Below are 18,810 nucleotides of genomic sequence, written 5' to 3' on the forward strand. Positions count from 1 at the left end.
AAAAGAACATATTTGAATTTAGAACCCTATATATATATATATATATATATCTTGATGAACTGAAGAAAAATGGCCTTTCTTTTTTCTTAACTCCTCTCTTTCTATAGTGCATGCATAATTCTGTTTCTTGAGTCCTAAAATCTCGGTGCAGTCCAAACTTCCAAAAAAGAAAAGATGGCTTTTTTTTTTCTTTCTTTCTTTCTTTCTTTTCTTTTAGAAGAACCTAAGAGCCCCACCCCACATGATAGTTGTCAGAAATCTAACAGAGAAGGGAGCAAAGTTCAAAGTTTTTTTTTTTACACTTGACGGTGAGTATAATGAGCCGTTTGATTCTCCGGCGGTGAGCACGTGGCAACAATCAACAGCAGAGGAGGAGACCAAGTTGGAGAGAAGAACAGTGGGGATTTTGATCCAAATACGTCACCGTTTGAAATTAGGAAAGCCTAGGAAGGGAAGTTGGTGCAATAGGGGTGAATTTCTCTCACTGATAATGTTGGGATTGGGAACGCTGATCGAGGCATATCAGGATCAGGTTCTGAAGAAGCCTACCTGCTTAATGTGGAAGTATTATATTGCCAACGAACTCTCTTTTAATTTAAGGCAAAAAAAGAAAGAAAGAACAATAGTCAAAATTAAAAAACTTTCTAAAATTTCACTTGCAGATGCACAATACCTGAGCATCTAATAGCACTTGGTTGAATTGAATTTACTCTTTTTAAGTGTTGGGTCCTGACTTTTAATCTGCTACAATCATTAAACTCAATCAAAAGCTATACAGTATAATATATAATTATTCCTATGGCGCCAACAGTATGATTTGGTGCCAAGATCAAGGAAATCTCTCTGGATATGTGACAAACAAGGGGAGAGTAATAAATTATAATATCATATGTAAAGGGGTTTGGAGCACATACATAAAATGTGAATAAAGAGATATGTTCTGGTGCAGAAGATGTTCTTTTAGATAAAAAAGAATCCAATGGTAGAAAGAGAGAGGGTTTGTTATTGAGAGGTTTCTTTTTCTCTGCTTACACCACCTTATCTTTTTCTTCCCCACTCAGCATATATATTAATAGTTGTTTGTTAATATGATGATATGATATGTTAAAATAATACAACACACAAACAGAAACAGACCCACAAATTTATAACAAACAGACACAGATTGGTAATGGTCCCTTTGAAATCTCAACTTCAATTCACTTTTTCTTTTACATGATAATCGTATACCATCACCATTCAACTTTGGACTGCTTCTGTTATTTTTGCACGAATCATTCCATCAAACAGCATCTCTTTTTCCACTTGATTTGTTTTGGGTATCACAACTATTTTTCAATACCAGACGTTGGTTTCTTCCAGCTACAATTTTTCTCGACTCCTTTCTTTTTAGCTAGGCTAGGAAAATATTTGGCACTTCTTGGACCTTGCCAATCATGGAAAATAGATTGCACCAAAAATCATAATAAGTCTAGAACATACAAGAAGAATAAGGAATTCCCCCATAACGAAAATAATCTTATAAATCAAGGAATTGTATTCACCATGTACAGATCTCTTATCCCAAAAATGGGATTTTGGAATTTAAATTAATCAACGATGACTTATACTTCCTAACAATTCCATCGAATTTGTTTCAACACAATTATACAATTTCTAGGACTGGAGATAGATAAAACAAATAGAACACATAAGAGAAGTGAAAGCGACGCTCAAGTGGAATTGCCTTCTATATTTTTAGTTTGATTGCCATCCAGAAGCTCATTAACACAAAATTGATGTAAATTGTCGTACATTTTTCTCCAGTGTTGTAACATTTGCTTGGATTTTCCATAATCATGCTTAAGTCTTTCCAACTCCATTCCGGTGGCAGCAGAACCCTGTTGCTGAAATACAGAAAACCGCATGTTAGAACATGTTTTAATTGTATAGAGGATTATGGGATATCAAAATATTGTGTGTCTATCCCAGAACAGCATAAGATACAAACTAATTAAGCCAGGAAAAAAAGAAAGGAATTTTAGGACCACAGGGAAGGGGGATAGAAAAAAAAGAAAGCACCTGAAGTTCTGTGATTTGATCATCCATAACGTGAGAACTAAGGAAAGAAAACCCCGTAGATTCCTTGGGAGGACCTGATGGATCAATGATAACACCAGTGTATTCATCCTCGTCCTTAGAGTTTTCAAATTTCGCAAGGGCAGGAGGTAAGAGTGGTCGGTGCTTTCTCAAAGAACCTTGGGAAGTTGACTGTGATTTAGGGAGGGGCTGTTGTTGAACAAGAAGTATATTATTTACAGGACCTGCGTACGGAGCATTATGTATTTTCATTAATATCATATAATAAAAATGCTGGTCATGAATTAAGCAAAAGATAAATTGCACTTGCTAGGTTAACTTATATGCAGAAAATTAAATAAATGAATGTACATCTAAAAAAATTATATATAAATGATTTCACTTAAAATGCTCAAATAAAGTTCTTAAGAAAGAGATAAAAAAGAGTATAAAGCTTCAAAACATAATTTTTTAAAAAATTTGAATATAACATCCTCCAATCTCTAACAATTAGAATTACAAAGCAGAGGAAACAAAATAATGAAAGAAGTACCTTAAGCCTCAGCTAAGGTTAAATTTGAAAATGAAAAACAACTTGGTATAGGTACTTATGCAAAAAATAATATTTATTTACAATGTCACACAGTCAGTAAATGAAAACAAAATACAATTTCACAGAAACTGAACTTATTGAAGTAATAATATTTAAATGGCTTATTACCTTTGGAATGTCTGAAAACACGAATAACGTTATTGGTTCTTGTATCCCAAACTCGTATTGCTCCATCCTCAGATCCAGAGATCAACAAATTACCACTTGAGCAGTATGCCAAGGAAGTAACTGACTTGCTAGTAAGAATACAAAAGGACAATAAATTGGACAATATAGCAAATCCAAGAAGATAATATATCTTGCATTAAAAACCTATATTACATATAAAAAAACACGTCCAGTTTCTTTAAAGAAACCATAAAGAGAGTAGCTGTTTAGCAACCGAGACACAACAACGACTGACTTGGAAGTAGAATACTAATTCCTAGTTTTTAAGAAATCAAGACACCATTACAAATAATCCTAGTGCAAGTGCACCAAACTAAAAGCAACTTGAAATTCCTCAACATTTCATTGCATAATTATATCATTAGACAATCTAATATATATTGCATGAAACAAAGAAAAGATGATTCTTGAAACCGGAAAGGAGAAACAAAATTAGAGGAAATTGAAAACTTAATCTTTAATGTTTAACTGATGATATATTAATGAAAGTTGAAAGAAGAATGGGTCCACGATGAAAGAAAATCAAAGAGATAAATACAGACCTTTGATTTGATATTGACCCGAGTATATGCAATCCGTAGTCACTGCTGGATGGGCATTTAGCATTAAGCGCAGCAGTGTAGATCTTCCCATCTCTACCACCACCATAAAAGACATGTTCACCAGGATCCAAAGCAATGGCATCAATGATTGAAGGAAATATGATATTTCTTAACAACTTCCCCTTCGATAAGCTCCACACCTACAAAAGTCAAGTTAGCATACAACATATGACTCACCAAAGAAAATTTGATACGAGTGAAGTTAGGATAGGAAAGTAGTCATTACTCATTGTTGATAAATCATAAACAAACATGTTTCATATACAGTATACCCACATCACTATTAAAAATGTGAAAATCCTAGACCAGAATGCATACTGATATAAATCGTAATTGGATAATTATATCCACCTCTGTGCACTCTATCCTCCCATTCCATACATTGTCATTTTTGGTTACAGCCCAAACTTAGTCTAGATAATATGTTTTTACATGTTTCTAAAATCCTAGATGAGGATGTAAGCAAACCTTAAACGTCAAGGTGTTGTAATTGCAAAAAAGGGCGATTTACCAAGTCAATGCAATTGGACTTCCAAAGTGGTTGTAAAACTAATTAACTAACCAAACTACATGGCCACATCATCACAAAATTACATTATCAACGTAGAAGTGTTAAATTCAATAGAGTGCCAAACCTTACAAGTACGATCCACAGAGGAAGAGATTATAATAGCATTGAATCCTCCATAGCCAACAACAATGTCAGTAACAGGCAGATTATGCCCAGTGAAACTATGCTCATACAAATGTTTTGCTTCCCTTTGCCAACCATCATCAAAAACCCTGGAATCAACGTGTTTGTAATAAGAATTTTTACAATTCATATAAAAACCTACACACACAAACATAATGCCAAATGATGAAATTTATACGTTATAAGAGACCAAACTCTAATGCAGCCATCTTCAGAACCAGAAACTAACAGGGAGTCATCTTCAGAGAATACAAGGCAAGTAACTGCTCTATAATGAGCATGCCATTTTTTAAGCAGTCTACCACTCAAAACCTACAACAACGAGCAATTCATCTTATACTACAGCCAAGAATATGTGTCAATTAATAGAACAAGAAGACGACAATTTTAGAGTTCAATGGCAGAGCATAAATTATAAAATCAAAATTTACCTCCCACAAGTATATATCTCCAGAGAAACCACCACCAACAATATAAGTACCCTCATGGTTGGAAGCCAAGGCCATTATTGGTTCAGCCGGAAAACTCTTAACTTCAACTTGAGGCTGTAGAAAGAAAAATTAATCAAGCAGGGTATTGAGGAACAGAGGGCTGAAATTCGTTACAATAACGAGTACCTTAGACCAAGACCAGTAGAGAACGGAGCCAGCAGTGGCTGCAGGATCGCGAAGCTGAGAGCATGCGAGAAACTTTCTACCTACACAAACAAGACCATGTGGTGGAGAAGCACAAGACTTGTAACGCAGTTGTTCTGAGCCGGTATGGAGGTCCCAGCAACCAATCCCTGAATCAATAGACGAGGAAGCAACGAGTAGCACCATTGTGAGTTGAGAGCTTGAGAGGAGGGTTTCAGTTTTCAATTTGGTTTGAATATTTTTATGGCGGTGCGATGGATGAAAAACAGCGCGGCAACCACAACGAAATTTAGCCCCGAAGGAGACGGCGGCGGGAAGGAGTTGAATAGGGTGAGGGGAATTGCCGAACGAACCAACTTCAATACAATCCAATTTCGTCGAAGATAAATTAATAATAGACTGGGCCGAGCCGAAGTTTTTCGACCATGGACTAGGCCCATTTTTCACTTTTCGGCCCACATCGGGGCCGATATAAAAAATAAATTAATATTATTATGAAATTAGGTAAATTTTCATTTTTTTTTATATATATTTCTCTTCCTGTCCAATTTTTCTTTTCTTTTCCTTTCTACTGTCTTTCTTCAATTCTTTTTTATATATTTTTTTTTTTAATCATGATGGATTATAAATCTTATACTAAATATAAAAAAAATTAAATAGTTGGATATTGGTATAGTTTAGATCAAATAAAACAATTTTCATGTAGAAAGGCTCTTTAAAAAAAATATTTTAAAAATCGAGTAGTTAAATATAAACGAGGTAAATGTAAACGATATTGTCTCAACAATCTTGAACAAAAAAAACATTTAGATTACGTAAATATTGTAGCTAAATCTAAACGATCAGAACGAATTGATTTGGACAATTTTATGTATTTTTTAGTATGGACACGTAGACTCATTTTGTTTTCAAAATGGTTCGTATTTTGGCTCGTTATATTTTTTTAAAAAAAAAAACCCTACGAGTTATGACAGACAAGACAGTGTGTAATTTAGTTTTGATAGCTTTTTCACCCTAGGATGTAGAGTGGATCGCGAATAGAAAAATAAATGTTCACTGAAATAAATAAATAAATGATAAATGATTTTTTTCAAAAGGAAAAAAAACTAAGAATAACAAATATCAGTATATGTTGATATGATAAACAGAAGTTGGGTGAGTTAATGTTAATCGAAACTTGAAATAGTTACATGTGAAGTATGAAAAGAAAATGAAAGGAGTTTAAGAAGTAAAGAGATTTAGAAGAATATGCGAGAATAGTAATACGGGATAGCAACCAAAAACCCTACAATACAATGAAGTCCTTTAAAGCATCTTTAATGGAGGTTTTCCCTTTTTTGTATTCTTCAAAAAACCCCATCTGTGCCTTGTTTAAGGCATCACGTGCGCATCCAAGTCACGTGCGATCCCCCCTTCTGAGAAAAGACAACCCCCATACTCTTCTTTTTTTATATATATATATATTATATATTCATTGCTTTTTTATAATAATAATAATAATAATGTGTGTGTGTGAGAGAGAGAGAAAGAGAGAGAGAGAAAGAGGAAATCATTGCACCACAAACATATCCAAACCCTCTCTCCAATATTCCAAACTTTTAAACTACATTACTTTTTTTTTTCCTTCCTTTTGATCCTTCTTTTTAGATTTTTTTAAAAAAGAAACTCTGCGTTTCACCACAGCTGTATTCTTTTTTCCTTTTCAGAGTTGAATTTTTATGTCATGAAATTAAATGCCCTTATCCCTATGAAAAAATACACACACACATATATTTATGAAAAAGGAAAGAGCAATAGAGGCACAGACTTATAACACATTGCCCTGCCATGGTCAAACTTTTCTATTTTATAAAATAAATTTTGAAAACTTTGTTTTGTTTTTTGTATTTTTGTATTTTTTTTTTACTAGTAATGGAGTTATCTGCAGAAAAAAAAAAAACCAAAAACAGAGAAAAGTGAAAGCATAAAAGAGAGTGGCATTTAGGCAAAGTTGGGTTGGTTTATCTCTACCAGTCAATCATCACTCTATTTGGTCCGAACCAACAATTTCAAAACCCTAGGGTTTTTCAAATTCCATTCCTCTTATACTTTAAGTAGCAAAAACCTAAGGTTTCTTATGGCCCGGGTTTTCAAATAACAAAAATAAAAATTTTAATTTCTTTTTTTAAGTTTTGGAGGGAGTGTAAATAGAGAATATTAGCTATAGATTAGGATGAATGTTGGGGAATCATTGTTAAATAAGCCTTTTTTCCATTGAAATGAGAGAAAGAGAAAGAGAAAGAGAGAGAGAGAGAGAGTTTTGAATCAAATGATATGATAGCTTTCTTTCTGATAAAAATCATATAAAATCAAATTTTGGGCCCTGACATATAATTTTGTTTATTTAAGTCTCATTATTAATTAAACTAGAGTTATTAAATATTTTCAACACCAACAAAATAAACTGTCCTTTCCTTTTTCTTTTCTCCTTCGTGTCAGCACACACACATTACTCATTTAATACTTACTGTCTTTCTCATCAAAAAAACAATAATAATAAATTTGCCCTTGTTTCTGTGTAGAACTGAAATGAAGAAGGAAGAAGAAGAAAAAAAAACTTTCCATTTAAGAACCCCTTTTTTTAGGTACTCATTCTGTATCACACATTAATGCTACTGAAAATATTCCAGGTCAAACCAATTTCAAATGAAGAAAAAAAGAAAAAATTATGTTAATTTGAAATAGCTAGCGTCAATGAGGGTTATATACATATAGAAGATAACTTACAGTGCTATCACAAATTAAACGCACGCACACATTTTTCTAATTTCAATTATGATCATATGAAATAATGCAGCAATGAAAAAAGGATCCGACTCCCCCTCTGGGATTTCTAACAAAAATTCCCTCCAAAAAAGAAAAAAAATATATCAGAACTAATTAACAAGCAGAAGGAGGCATGAGATTAAGGCCTAAATCGTCTTTTTCCAAAACCAATCTAGCTTTGTTGTTGTTGTTGTTGCTATTAGAATTACCATACTCTGGATGTAACCGTTTCTTCGATTGAATCGCCACACCGAAAAGCTTCGTTTTTGTTTGTTGTTGTTGTTCTTCTTCTAGAATCGTCACGAAGCTTTTCGTTCCAACGGTATTATTCCGGATCTGACTCGATACTTGTTGATGATGATGATGATGATGATGGTAATGGTTGGGTTGTCGTACAACCGGAAACCCATCGGAGAGTAACGACGTGGTGGTTGAGTATTGATATGAATTACTGGGAGCAACCGGCTTCACGTGGTTTTGAACGAAATAAATGATATCGTTGTAGAGTTTTTTAATATGGGCTAACTCCGACATCAGCATATTGTTACTCCGACGGAGTCGTTCATTGTCTTCCGACAGAGCGGTAACGGAGTTGTTATTATTATTGTTGGGCGACGGCGAGTCACACCAGTAATTGTTTTGGTCGTCGGAATCGGAAGGGGAAATACTAAGTCGAGCAGTGGGGAAATGGTAGAAACCGGGATTGAGTGGAGAATGAGGTTGATGGTGTTGGTTAACGGTAACTTGTGGTTGAGCTGTTTTCCGTCTATGGATCTCACATAATAAATGCTTCTCCCCTTTTCTAAAGAACTCGTTCGCAAACTCCCATCTATCAGGTACAATTTTTCTAAAACCCTAAATAAAAAAGAGAAATTCAAGTTAAATAAATAAACGGGGATTGAAAGTTGTATAGAAAAAAAATGATGATGATGGTGATGATGAAGAGAACATACATAAGTGTTGAGCTGGCGTACAAAGCTAGAGAAATTGTTGTGTTTGAAATAGTTAGGGAGGAGATCTCTAGCGAATTCAGGAGGACGCCAAACGACGAAGGTAGTGTCATCTTCACCCCATGAAACAATATGGTCAGTGGAAGGATCATCGACAAGTTGGTAAGTTTTGGTTAAAAAGGGAGCTGGGATTGCTTTGTGTGAGTCTAAAGAAAGTAAAACGCCATCACAAGTATCAAGCATTAGAGCCATTTGAGAAGATCAGATGAAGGGGCCGGGAGGGGGGGAAGGGGAAAGAGGAAAGGTATTGTGTAGTTTAGTGTGTGTTTTTTGATTTTATATTAAGAGATTTTGGGAAGGTGGGTTTTTGTGGGAGAGTGAGAGAATATGTGTCTGTGAAATAAGAGGGTTTCAAGACAAACCCGTGACAATGTTTTTTTTTGTTTTTGAAATAAATATATAAGAAAAGAAAGAAATTTTAATAATAATTCTATACTGACATTCATCCCCTTTCCGCACCCACTTAAAAATCACCACAAGAGGTGATATATACTGCAGTGCCATATCCTTGTTCACAATTCTTATATCCTTGTTCACAATTCTTATATCCTTGTTCACAATTCTTACACTGGTCAAACCTTCTCTTTTCTTCTTTTCTTTTTCTTCCTTTTCTCTCTAAACAAATATAATTACCTTAAGAACCACTTTTAATCTCAAATATCACTTACTCCTACATTTTGTAAGAAATCCTTGGGAATGTTGGTAATTAAACATGGAACCTCTTGTTCTCTACATGACTTTATTATTAATAAGACAGAAACACACAAACAATACAGTTTTGTAATTACGTAGGAGGTTTAGTTTAGGTAATGCAGGATAATAAATGCTGACAACTAAGCGAAATTAAGAGGGTGTCTTTTCCCGAAATAATAAGGAAGACAGGGGGCATTTAGGTAAATTAGGAAAATATGGAAAACTGGGGTAAGTGGTAAAAAGTGTAAGATGTTTTCCCGAGGAAGGAGAAGAGAAAAGAAGAGAAGAGAAGAGAAGAGATGTTTTGTTTTGTTTTGTATGTTACCTTTTGTTGTTTAATATATAACAGCACCAAAGTGTGTTGAAATTCCAATCCTCATCATTTTCTACTATGCTACTAATAAATTAAGTTAAGGTTACGATACAATTTTTGGTTCTCCTACCTTGAAACTACTCCAGTTTTAATCATTATATTTTTAGTAAATATTTTCATTTAATCTTCAAAATAATTATAATAAAAAAACAAGACTAAATCTAATATTTATTGAAAGTTATAAAATATTGAAAATAATCTAAAAGTATAGGGTGGGAAATTATATTTTAAGGTTAAATAAAAAAAATTGTGATGGCAGAAGAGATATTATAAGGTAAAGTATACATCGAACTACGTGATGGGACTTAAAGCCTGTTTTCTTCTCTTTCTATTTTTTTTTTTTCTATTTCTATATCTTTTTCTTCTTCTTCTTCTTCTTCTTCTTCTTCTTCTTCTTCTTCTTTCTTCTTAATATTCCAAACTTCAATACTCACTCACATCATTTTATGCTCTTTTCTCTCTCTCTCTCTCACTTATAATATTTATCACACACTACATTACAATTTAAAACTTACTGCCTTCTTGTTTCTGCTCTTTATTACCCTTTCAGCCTCTCATTTTGGCTCCATTCAATATCTTCCCTTAGCTTATTTTCTTTTTATGACGTGTCCAGGTGATTGAATTATTGCCCTCAAAAGTTTCCATAAATTAAAAGAAAAAAGAAAAGTTTTATTTTTCTTTTTAATTTCTTTTGTATTTTTACAGCTTTCGTTTTCTTTGTAGTCACCCAAGAAATAAGAGAATCTCTCTCTCTCTCTCTCTCTCTCTCTCTCTCTCTCTATCTCTCTATCTCTATCTCTATCTCTATCTACCTCTCCATTATAATTAACAATCATCTCTCTTTTTCTCTTTATACTTTGTGGTGTTTTTTCCATGTTTTTTTCTTCTTTCTTTTGGGGAAAAAAAGGAAATAAAGTTTTGAATTTTGTAGCGGATATGATGATGGATATATTGAAATTCAAAAAGGATTGGGGGAATGTGTTGTTGTTGTTGTTATTATTATTATTATATATATGTATATATGTACAGCAAACACAACAAAATGGGGGAAATATTTCTTTTTTTACCTTTTGAATTATTTAGGGAGGAAGACGAGTCGCCTATATCTACTGATACAGGTGTCATGATTTCACCAATATTGTGTGGAAACTTTTCTGCAATGAGTGGATTTAAGACATATATGCATACATAGGTTGAGGTTGAGGTTGAGGAATCCCCATACCTAAAAAGTTTACTTTCTTTTCAAATCTAACTATCAGTATCATAAACCAAATATATATTATATACATTAACCTTTTATTCAAATACGTAAATAGATCATCAGTAATGACAATAATTTAGAAGCAATGGTCAAATGAAATTAATGAAACTTCAGAAAGTAAAATGATTGGGGCGACTTGATTTTGTTTGGTTCATAATATAAATTTGAAGGGATTCCTTGGATGATAGATAAGTAGATATAAGAGAAGCTTAATTTTATGATAGATGTGATTTTTTATATGCAAATCTAGCATGATTGTGACCAATTATTAAAAGATTAATAAAAACTGATTAACATTTTGAAATATTTGTAAAAAAAAGGTTGCATGTTGGAAAATTAAATAAAGTTACACTCATTCAGGTTATTTTTTTATATATGTGTGTGTGTAGGGTCCAAAGGCAAGCACTGTATAGATGGGCTAAGAAAAATGATGAGTAATTATTTGTAAATAGATATGCAGCTGATTATTTTGCATGATGCATTCATCCCCACTTCCATTTCTCATTATTGGGAAAACCACAAACAAAAAACAGAATCATCAATCTCTTCCAAAACAATATCTCACTTTCTTTATATATATATATATATATATATATATGTCTTAATACTTTCTATCAATTAATACTTGCACTTGCAGTGTGCTTTTCTTTGTTTCTGTTTCCAAAATGTGGTTGTGACCATATCAGCTTTAACTTTCAAAACCAAACTCACCTTAATTATTATGCATTATGGAGAGAATAGCCATGATGTAAATATTTGAGGAACTTGTGAACTGGATTATTATTAGTAGGATGGAAAATTTTAAGTGAGGGATGGATACCAAAATTAGGAATCGAAAGTGCACTCTAACTTCAGATTTTTTTAAAAGATTTGAATTGAATTAAATATGTTGTTTTTTTTTTAATTGTGTGACATTCTCCATTAATTATTGTAAAAGCAGATGTATTTGGTTTAAATGCTCAAGAAAAAACATCGAACTTCATTAATTATCACATCGTTTCATGTGCTTTCTTTTTTATTTTCTTTTTAACATCATTCTCATTCTTCTCTTGTATTGATGAGACCATATAAGATTTGTTTATTTAATATTAAAACATAAATATGTAATTAACAATTATACACATAGTTTTATAGGTCCAAGGTTAAAAAGAAAATAATATCCGTAAACTAAATTTTAAAATGGATTCTTTTAAATATATATAACAAAAACAACAAAATATTAACTTCATACACCAATTTTCAAAATAAAGAAGCTATAGACCCATAATAGAAAATACAAAAAATATCTTGCAATTAATTGGCATAAAGTGTAGTGCATCTAATATAATTGATTTTTTTTTGTACTTAGATCGTTTATATTTGACAATCTAATATTTAGCCGACGATATTAAACAACGAAATCGGTGTTTGAAAAGAATATATAAAAATTGCAAACAAAAGAAAAACATAAATAAATGTTTGAAAAAAATAACAAAAAAATTGCAAAAAGAGAAAAAAAAAAGATGAAAAAAAAAAGGAGAGAAAATTGTATGAGCAAGAATATGGAAAAGAAATTACAACTGAAAATATTTTTATAAAAATGATGAAGAGAAAAGGACGATGAAAAGAAAAAATTCGAAAATAAAAAGGATGATGAAAAAAATTAGAAAAAAAATTGTCAGTAGAAAAGAGAAGAAACAATGATAAGCCAGGGCAAATGTGAATTTTTTTTAAATGATTGTGGACTTTTATTTTATTATACGGACTATAAATATTAATTATAAAAAAATTCTTTAAAAATACCTAAATATTATTTTCTTATTTCTTGAATAATGTCTCACCACTTTTTTCTTTTCCTTTTATTTCTTTCAATTTGGGCATACCATTTGTTTATTTAGTTTAATGTTAAAAAGTTTTAATCACGCCGTTAAAGCACTCCTAAGGTTAGTACTACTTTTAGTTTCACTTCCTAAACGTCACATAATTAATGCTTTAAAATATTGATTCCATTCCATATTATTCCCCAAAAATTTTCAAAAGTATAATATTTTTAAAAATATTTACATTTTATAAAAATAAATTAGAAGTAATAAAATTTGTTTTCTTTTCAATTTTTCTATTTTGTTAAAAATATTCTGATATTTGTCTTATTTATGTTTAATTAAAAAATAGATCTTCCTAAAAAAAAAAAAATTAAGTTGAAGATGAAAGATACATTTTGTATTATATCAATATTCCTATTCATTTGTTTATTATTCTAGAAACGGAAATATTATATTAATTAAAAAAAGAAAAAAAATTATCCAATGTTTAGTTGAGTTAACATAGAGGTTATTTTGTAGTTATGATCATTCTACCATTTTGATGTCTGCCAAAGATTTTTTCTTGTATCTCCTCTTTCTATATATCTTTTTTAAAAAAGTGCAACACAGAATTTAACTTAGTACTATCATCACTTGAACATGTGTTTAACTGTTGAGTTTTGATGAGATATGGTGTATTAAAATTGGTATGATTGTACCCGTGTTTCCTCTTATGTATCTATCTATCAATAAATTAACTCTTAAGGTTTCCCTAATTAAAAATAGAAATATCTAACGTTGGTTTATAAAGTTTATTTAATTTTGATTGCTACATATATTTTTTAATTTGTTGGGACAAAGAAGAAGGACAATATTGGGCAATAAAGTAAAGAAATGAAATATTAAATGAATTGATAGATTTTTGTGTTTTCTTCTGTCAAGTGAGATCTGTTAAGTGTTTTTATAACCTAATACTATTCTCTAGCATCCCCCCCTTCCCTTTCCCATATGCAACACCAATTAGATAGCATTAGGTAGATATTAAACAATACATAAAATTTCCACACACATACACACACCACGACCGTTTTATTTATTAAATCCCAATAATATAAATTTATTAAACAACCAAAAAAAGAAAAGTGGAGAAAGTGAAGGCAACTAAGAAGAGGGTAGCTATATATGTAGAGTGGTTTTATTTTGTGTACGTAGGTTTGTAAAAATACAGAAAGGGGAGGAAAAAAGAGGCAGAAAAAAGTGATTTTGTAGAGTTCAATTCCCAATAATCAATAAAAATAGGTATATACTTTTGTTGCTCTATGGAAAGAGTGAGAAGAAGAAGAAGAGAAGAAGAGAAGAAGAGGGAAGAAGAAGAAGAAGAAGAAGAAAGAAGAAGGAAAGGAGTTGTGTGTCACTGTGTTGTGTTATTCTAAGTGATCCAAAAATACATTATATTATAACACACTCTGGTTTGGTTTGGTTTGGTTTGGTTGGTAATAATAATAATAATGTTTGAATTTTTTTATCCTAACTTCAGAACGTTATATATTTGTAATAATATTTAGGTTGCACTGTGTGTTCTGCAGCACACACTGATCTGTCTCTGGGGTTTGTGCACAGCGGCTGAGGAGGAAAAAACCAAGTCCTCTTCCTAACAACAATAATAATACTTAAAAAGCTGCTCAGAAACATAAATATTGTTTTGGTTTTTGTTGTTTTGTATAAGAGTATGGGGGTATGATCTCGTGAATATCTTGTCTTCTTGGTCTTTTTTACCTTTTATATATATATATACATGTGTATATATTAACTAAGTCTTATCCCCACTACCCTTTATTTTTCCCTATTCATCTTAACTTGTCTCTTTTTGGGAATATTTGTTCTTTCAATTCCTCCCTTCTTCTTCAAAACTCTCTCTACTACTTCACTTTAAGTATTTTCATCTCTATTCTTTCAGTTCCATTACCCTTCCAATCTTTTCCACTCATATTTCAACCCTTCTATTCAACTCCTTCCTTTTCTTTTCTTAACGGATATTTAATTAAATTTATCATTACCTACTAATTTAAACTTTTTAGTCAATTTACGATTTAAATTGGTATCAAAACAATTAGTTCACCGTGTGGTTAACCCCTACCTTATTGTTTTTAAAAATATTTCAAGTTTGCCCTCACGTAGAAAAGGAATTTGATTGATATATAATTAATTTTTTCTTTAACATACTTGCTTACGTTCTTTTATTAATGGATGATTTAATTAAGAAGGTTGTTATAGGCAACTTTATAGATTGCATTTCAAATGTTGAGAAAATATTAGAGAAAATTATAGGTATCGAATAATGAAATTAAACATGATTTGCTTTGAATAATAAGTCGAGGATCAACTAAATTATTGAATCGAATTTAATTCTAACTTGTTTGGAATTAAGAAAGATTCACATCTTTCTTTTTTTTTAATTCTAAGATAAAAGGATAACGTTATTATTTAATAAATACATACATTATCGTAGTTTCATCATTTATTGTTAAGGCACGTGAAGGTAAGGTGATATTTTGTTGTCCATACTTTATGAATAGTAGTAATTGTTTAAATTATATTGATAATAAAATCAAAATCAATGTGTTTCGATAACCTATATTTTGAAACATGTGCGTACAAGCTTGTTATTTAGAAATCATTTAGTTAAAGAATGAATATATGTATTTTGCTTATACTTACCTTTAATTTCTTTTACATGAAACCAAGAATAAAATAGTTGGAATGAGAAGTTATAAAAGTATTTCATGAAATCTTCCAACTTTATTTTCTTGGAAAATAATAGTCTATGATTCTCTCGATTTTGGATATAGTTTTTTTAATGTATGTTGTTATATTTATGTCAAATTTGAAAGTTTTTGTTTTCTTCACACATTGAAGTTTCTTTTCAAAAGAAATGAAAGAATGATACCCATTCAGAAAAATATGATACAACTTTTAAAATGGGGAAAAAGTACTTTTAGACAACCAAAAGTACTTTTTGGAATTTTTGTGGTATTTGGTGTAACAATATGGTTCAAACATCAAAGTAATTAAAATATGCATTTTATGAGTGAAAATATCTAAGTAACGTTTCTAACACAAATTTTTAACTTAAAATTCATTATCTTATCAACTAATGGCGCGACGAAGCCTCTAATAGTTTATCAACAATAACATAATATTGTTAATTTTTTTATCTTAATAACATATTGAGTGGATAATAATGAGTAATATGAAATATTTTATAGTGAAACTATTATTATGAAAGTGAATAATATCGTATAATCCTTAAAGATAAGTAAAGACTCGTTATCTTCCATAAAAATTTAGATAAGTAAAGACTCGTTATCTTCCATAAAAATTTTATATTATTAAAGATAATTGTTTTGAAAAAATTTGTTGATTAGCTATAACCTAAATATATATATACACATTGCAATTATTATATAAAGAGAGGGGAAAACTTTCCAAACCGACTCTAGAAAATGTTATAGGATTCTTCTGTCGACAATGCAATAATGATCAAATCCCACAATTTTGTTCTTATTCACAATATCAATTATCAAATATAGTTTATTAAAGTGTAATTTTCAAACTCTGTCGTTGGATCAATCTTTATAAATAGGAAGGAAAAGAGGGTTTAGAGGGAGTTTAGAAAAAGAAAAAAAAAGAGATGTATATTCGAATATGAGAAAATGAAAGCGATTTAAAATTTATTGATTATAAATATTGATATATTTTTAAGGTGTCCATTATTGATATAGAATATAAAATTTTACCATATATAGTAAATGTTTTAAACACTTTTGTTATTATTTACAAATTATACTTAAATTTAAATTGTTATAGGTCTCAAAATATAATTGGAGAAAGGAATAGAGAGTTTTAGAGGAAATGATAAAGTAGTAGAAGAAGAATAGTAAAGATTAGAGATGAAAAAGAGAAGAGAAAGGAAGGGGGGGGTGGGTCCAAGAATCAAGCGTGGAAGATGATCAAGATATCATATGATGGGTAAGTAAGAGAAAAGCAGTATGATTGTTGTTTGAATAATATTAGACAAAACCTCCTCCTCTCCTTCTTCAATAACAATACATTTACCCCCTCCCTTGTCCCCACTTCCTCAACTATATATATATATAATCAATTTGTAAATTTGAAATTGTCAGCAACTGAGACAGATCCTACCGAGCCCACCACCCATGACTCCTCCAACCCCCAAAAAATAGTCTATGTATTGTGTGTATATATGTTTTAATAATAATGTTGACGAAGAGGCAAAGACCAAGAAGATTCTATTCTAAATTATAAAACGCAGTGAAAGTGAAACAACGCCCTCCTCACCCACCCACCACCACCACCACCACCACTCCCTACCTCTTTCTCACATGAACCACCGCCGTTACATTATTTTAAAATGAAAGAAAAAAGAGGGTTAGCTTAGGACTCTACTTAATACTTATTAGTTATTATTACAAAAGTGTTTACAATTTCTAGGAGAGACAGCCTATAGCACAGAGAGAATAAGGATAAAAAAAATTTATTATTATTTTTTTTAAAGGGCTTTCTTTTTTTTTAAAAAAAATATATATGTAATTGGCATATTCATTTCATTCCACCACTCCCCCACTCCCCCACTCCTCTCTACCAATTACCAATTTATTACCAATTAATTTGTTTATTTTATTACCCCAAAGAAAAGAATCTAATTACTCCCAACTATAAAAGACAACATCCTACAACAATATCTACAACCTTCTTTCTTCTCTCCCTTTTCTTTTTCTTATTTCCCCTATTTTGTCTCATCTTTTTATTATTATAATATATATTACTTCTTAATTGAATCTATACACATTCTTTCACACCACCTTTTTTTTCTTCTTTTTCTTTAACCTTCTTCTATACTTAACGATTTAATTCAAGGCTACTTCCGTCTTTTCCACTACCTCTCTCTCTCTCAATCTTGGCTTTTACCACACTTTTCATATAATTCAAACCTTTTAATTACCTCACTTTCTTACCTATACTTTGTTATTAAATCTAACCATTAAATATAAACAAATACGCTAAAAGAGTAAACAAAAATGGCACCCAAAATTTGTGTGATTCATAAATGGTGTGCTACCTAAGGATAAAGTAAAAAATATGCTATAATGACAACTAACTATCTTGCACGATTTTTCTTCCAGTTTTCTACCGTTTTTTCATGTACTTTTCGATCTCGAAGATCTATCATCACTCAATATGGACGATGAAGGGCTAAATGACTCTTTTCTAACTTAGGTTACTTAAATTCTCCCTTTATCTATTTGAATTTGTGAAGATTTAAGACTCATTCGATATTGTGTGATTTTTTTGTTTCAATTCTAAATGTTAATGATATTTTATTGTATATTGGACGCATGTGAACGTGTGACTTAAGCTTTGCACCAAATTCTTTGACTTGTGATATTTAGGTAAGAACTAGTTGTAATTCTAAATTAATAATGTGCATAGATTCCAACCAACTTAGAATTGAACCTATTAAATGTCAGTTAGGATGCATAAAAATTAGGCATGCTAAATGCGAAATTCAATATTGCATGCAATTGGATTAGAACAACAATTAGAATCTTACGACAATTTAATTGGCAGTTTCAATCAAATTGGTCAGGTAAAGATCTCATCTAGCTATGATTGGATGAAAAAGTTCTGTAGATAAGAGAGAGATCACCACAACCCCAAGCTAGATTCTTTTAACGTAATATTTTTTCAAGCTTTACTTTCCCATTATTCTTGCAGTTTAATTACATTTCTATAATAGAATATCTACTAAGAAAACTCAATTACCTCAAGTGATTGATTATTAATTTTTTTGAGAAACGATATGCTCCTTGATCGATCCAAACTTGCCACTAAGACTAATTCTTAGTGTGTAATTCGGTTAATTATTTGTCACGAGTTTTGGCGATGAAACCTATCCAATCCAGCTACGCTCACAACTAAATGAAGAGAATTTAACTTTACTATTAAAGAGAGACGTTAGATTATATAAATTACAAAGACTTGATGGACGATAGAGTTTTAAATCTTATGGCCAAAATCGCAAATAACACATATATA

At 31.0% G+C, this 18,810-nt stretch overlaps 2 protein-coding genes across 2 annotated transcripts; both read right to left on the minus strand.

Annotated features, from left to right (window-relative positions):
- Nucleotides 1–1,490: 1,490 nt before the first annotated feature.
- On the minus strand, nt 1,491–5,210 carry LOC101204364 (protein ROOT INITIATION DEFECTIVE 3). Its single transcript, XM_011655814.2, has 9 exons — nt 5,195–5,210; nt 4,753–5,126; nt 4,567–4,680; nt 4,314–4,447; nt 4,077–4,224; nt 3,382–3,581; nt 2,780–2,907; nt 2,062–2,303; nt 1,491–1,886 (listed from the first exon to the last, which is right to left on the minus strand). The coding sequence occupies exons 1-9, from the start codon at nt 5,208–5,210 to the stop codon at nt 1,713–1,715; spliced, it is 1,530 nt and encodes a 509-aa protein (XP_011654116.2). The 3' UTR covers nt 1,491–1,712.
- A 2,246-nt stretch (nt 5,211–7,456) lies between these two features.
- Nucleotides 7,457–8,975, minus strand: LOC101215518 (heat stress transcription factor B-4). The gene is made up of 2 exons (XM_004141214.3): nt 8,529–8,975; nt 7,457–8,430 (listed from the first exon to the last, which is right to left on the minus strand). Exons 1-2 carry the CDS (start codon nt 8,775–8,777, stop codon nt 7,690–7,692), a joined length of 990 nt encoding a protein of 329 aa, XP_004141262.2. The 5' UTR covers nt 8,778–8,975; the 3' UTR covers nt 7,457–7,689.
- Nucleotides 8,976–18,810: the final 9,835 nt, after the last annotated feature.

Source organism: Cucumis sativus, chromosome 4 (genome assembly GCF_000004075.3).
Source record: "Cucumis sativus cultivar 9930 chromosome 4, Cucumber_9930_V3, whole genome shotgun sequence".
Classification (NCBI taxonomy): Eukaryota; Viridiplantae; Streptophyta; class Magnoliopsida; order Cucurbitales; family Cucurbitaceae; genus Cucumis; species Cucumis sativus.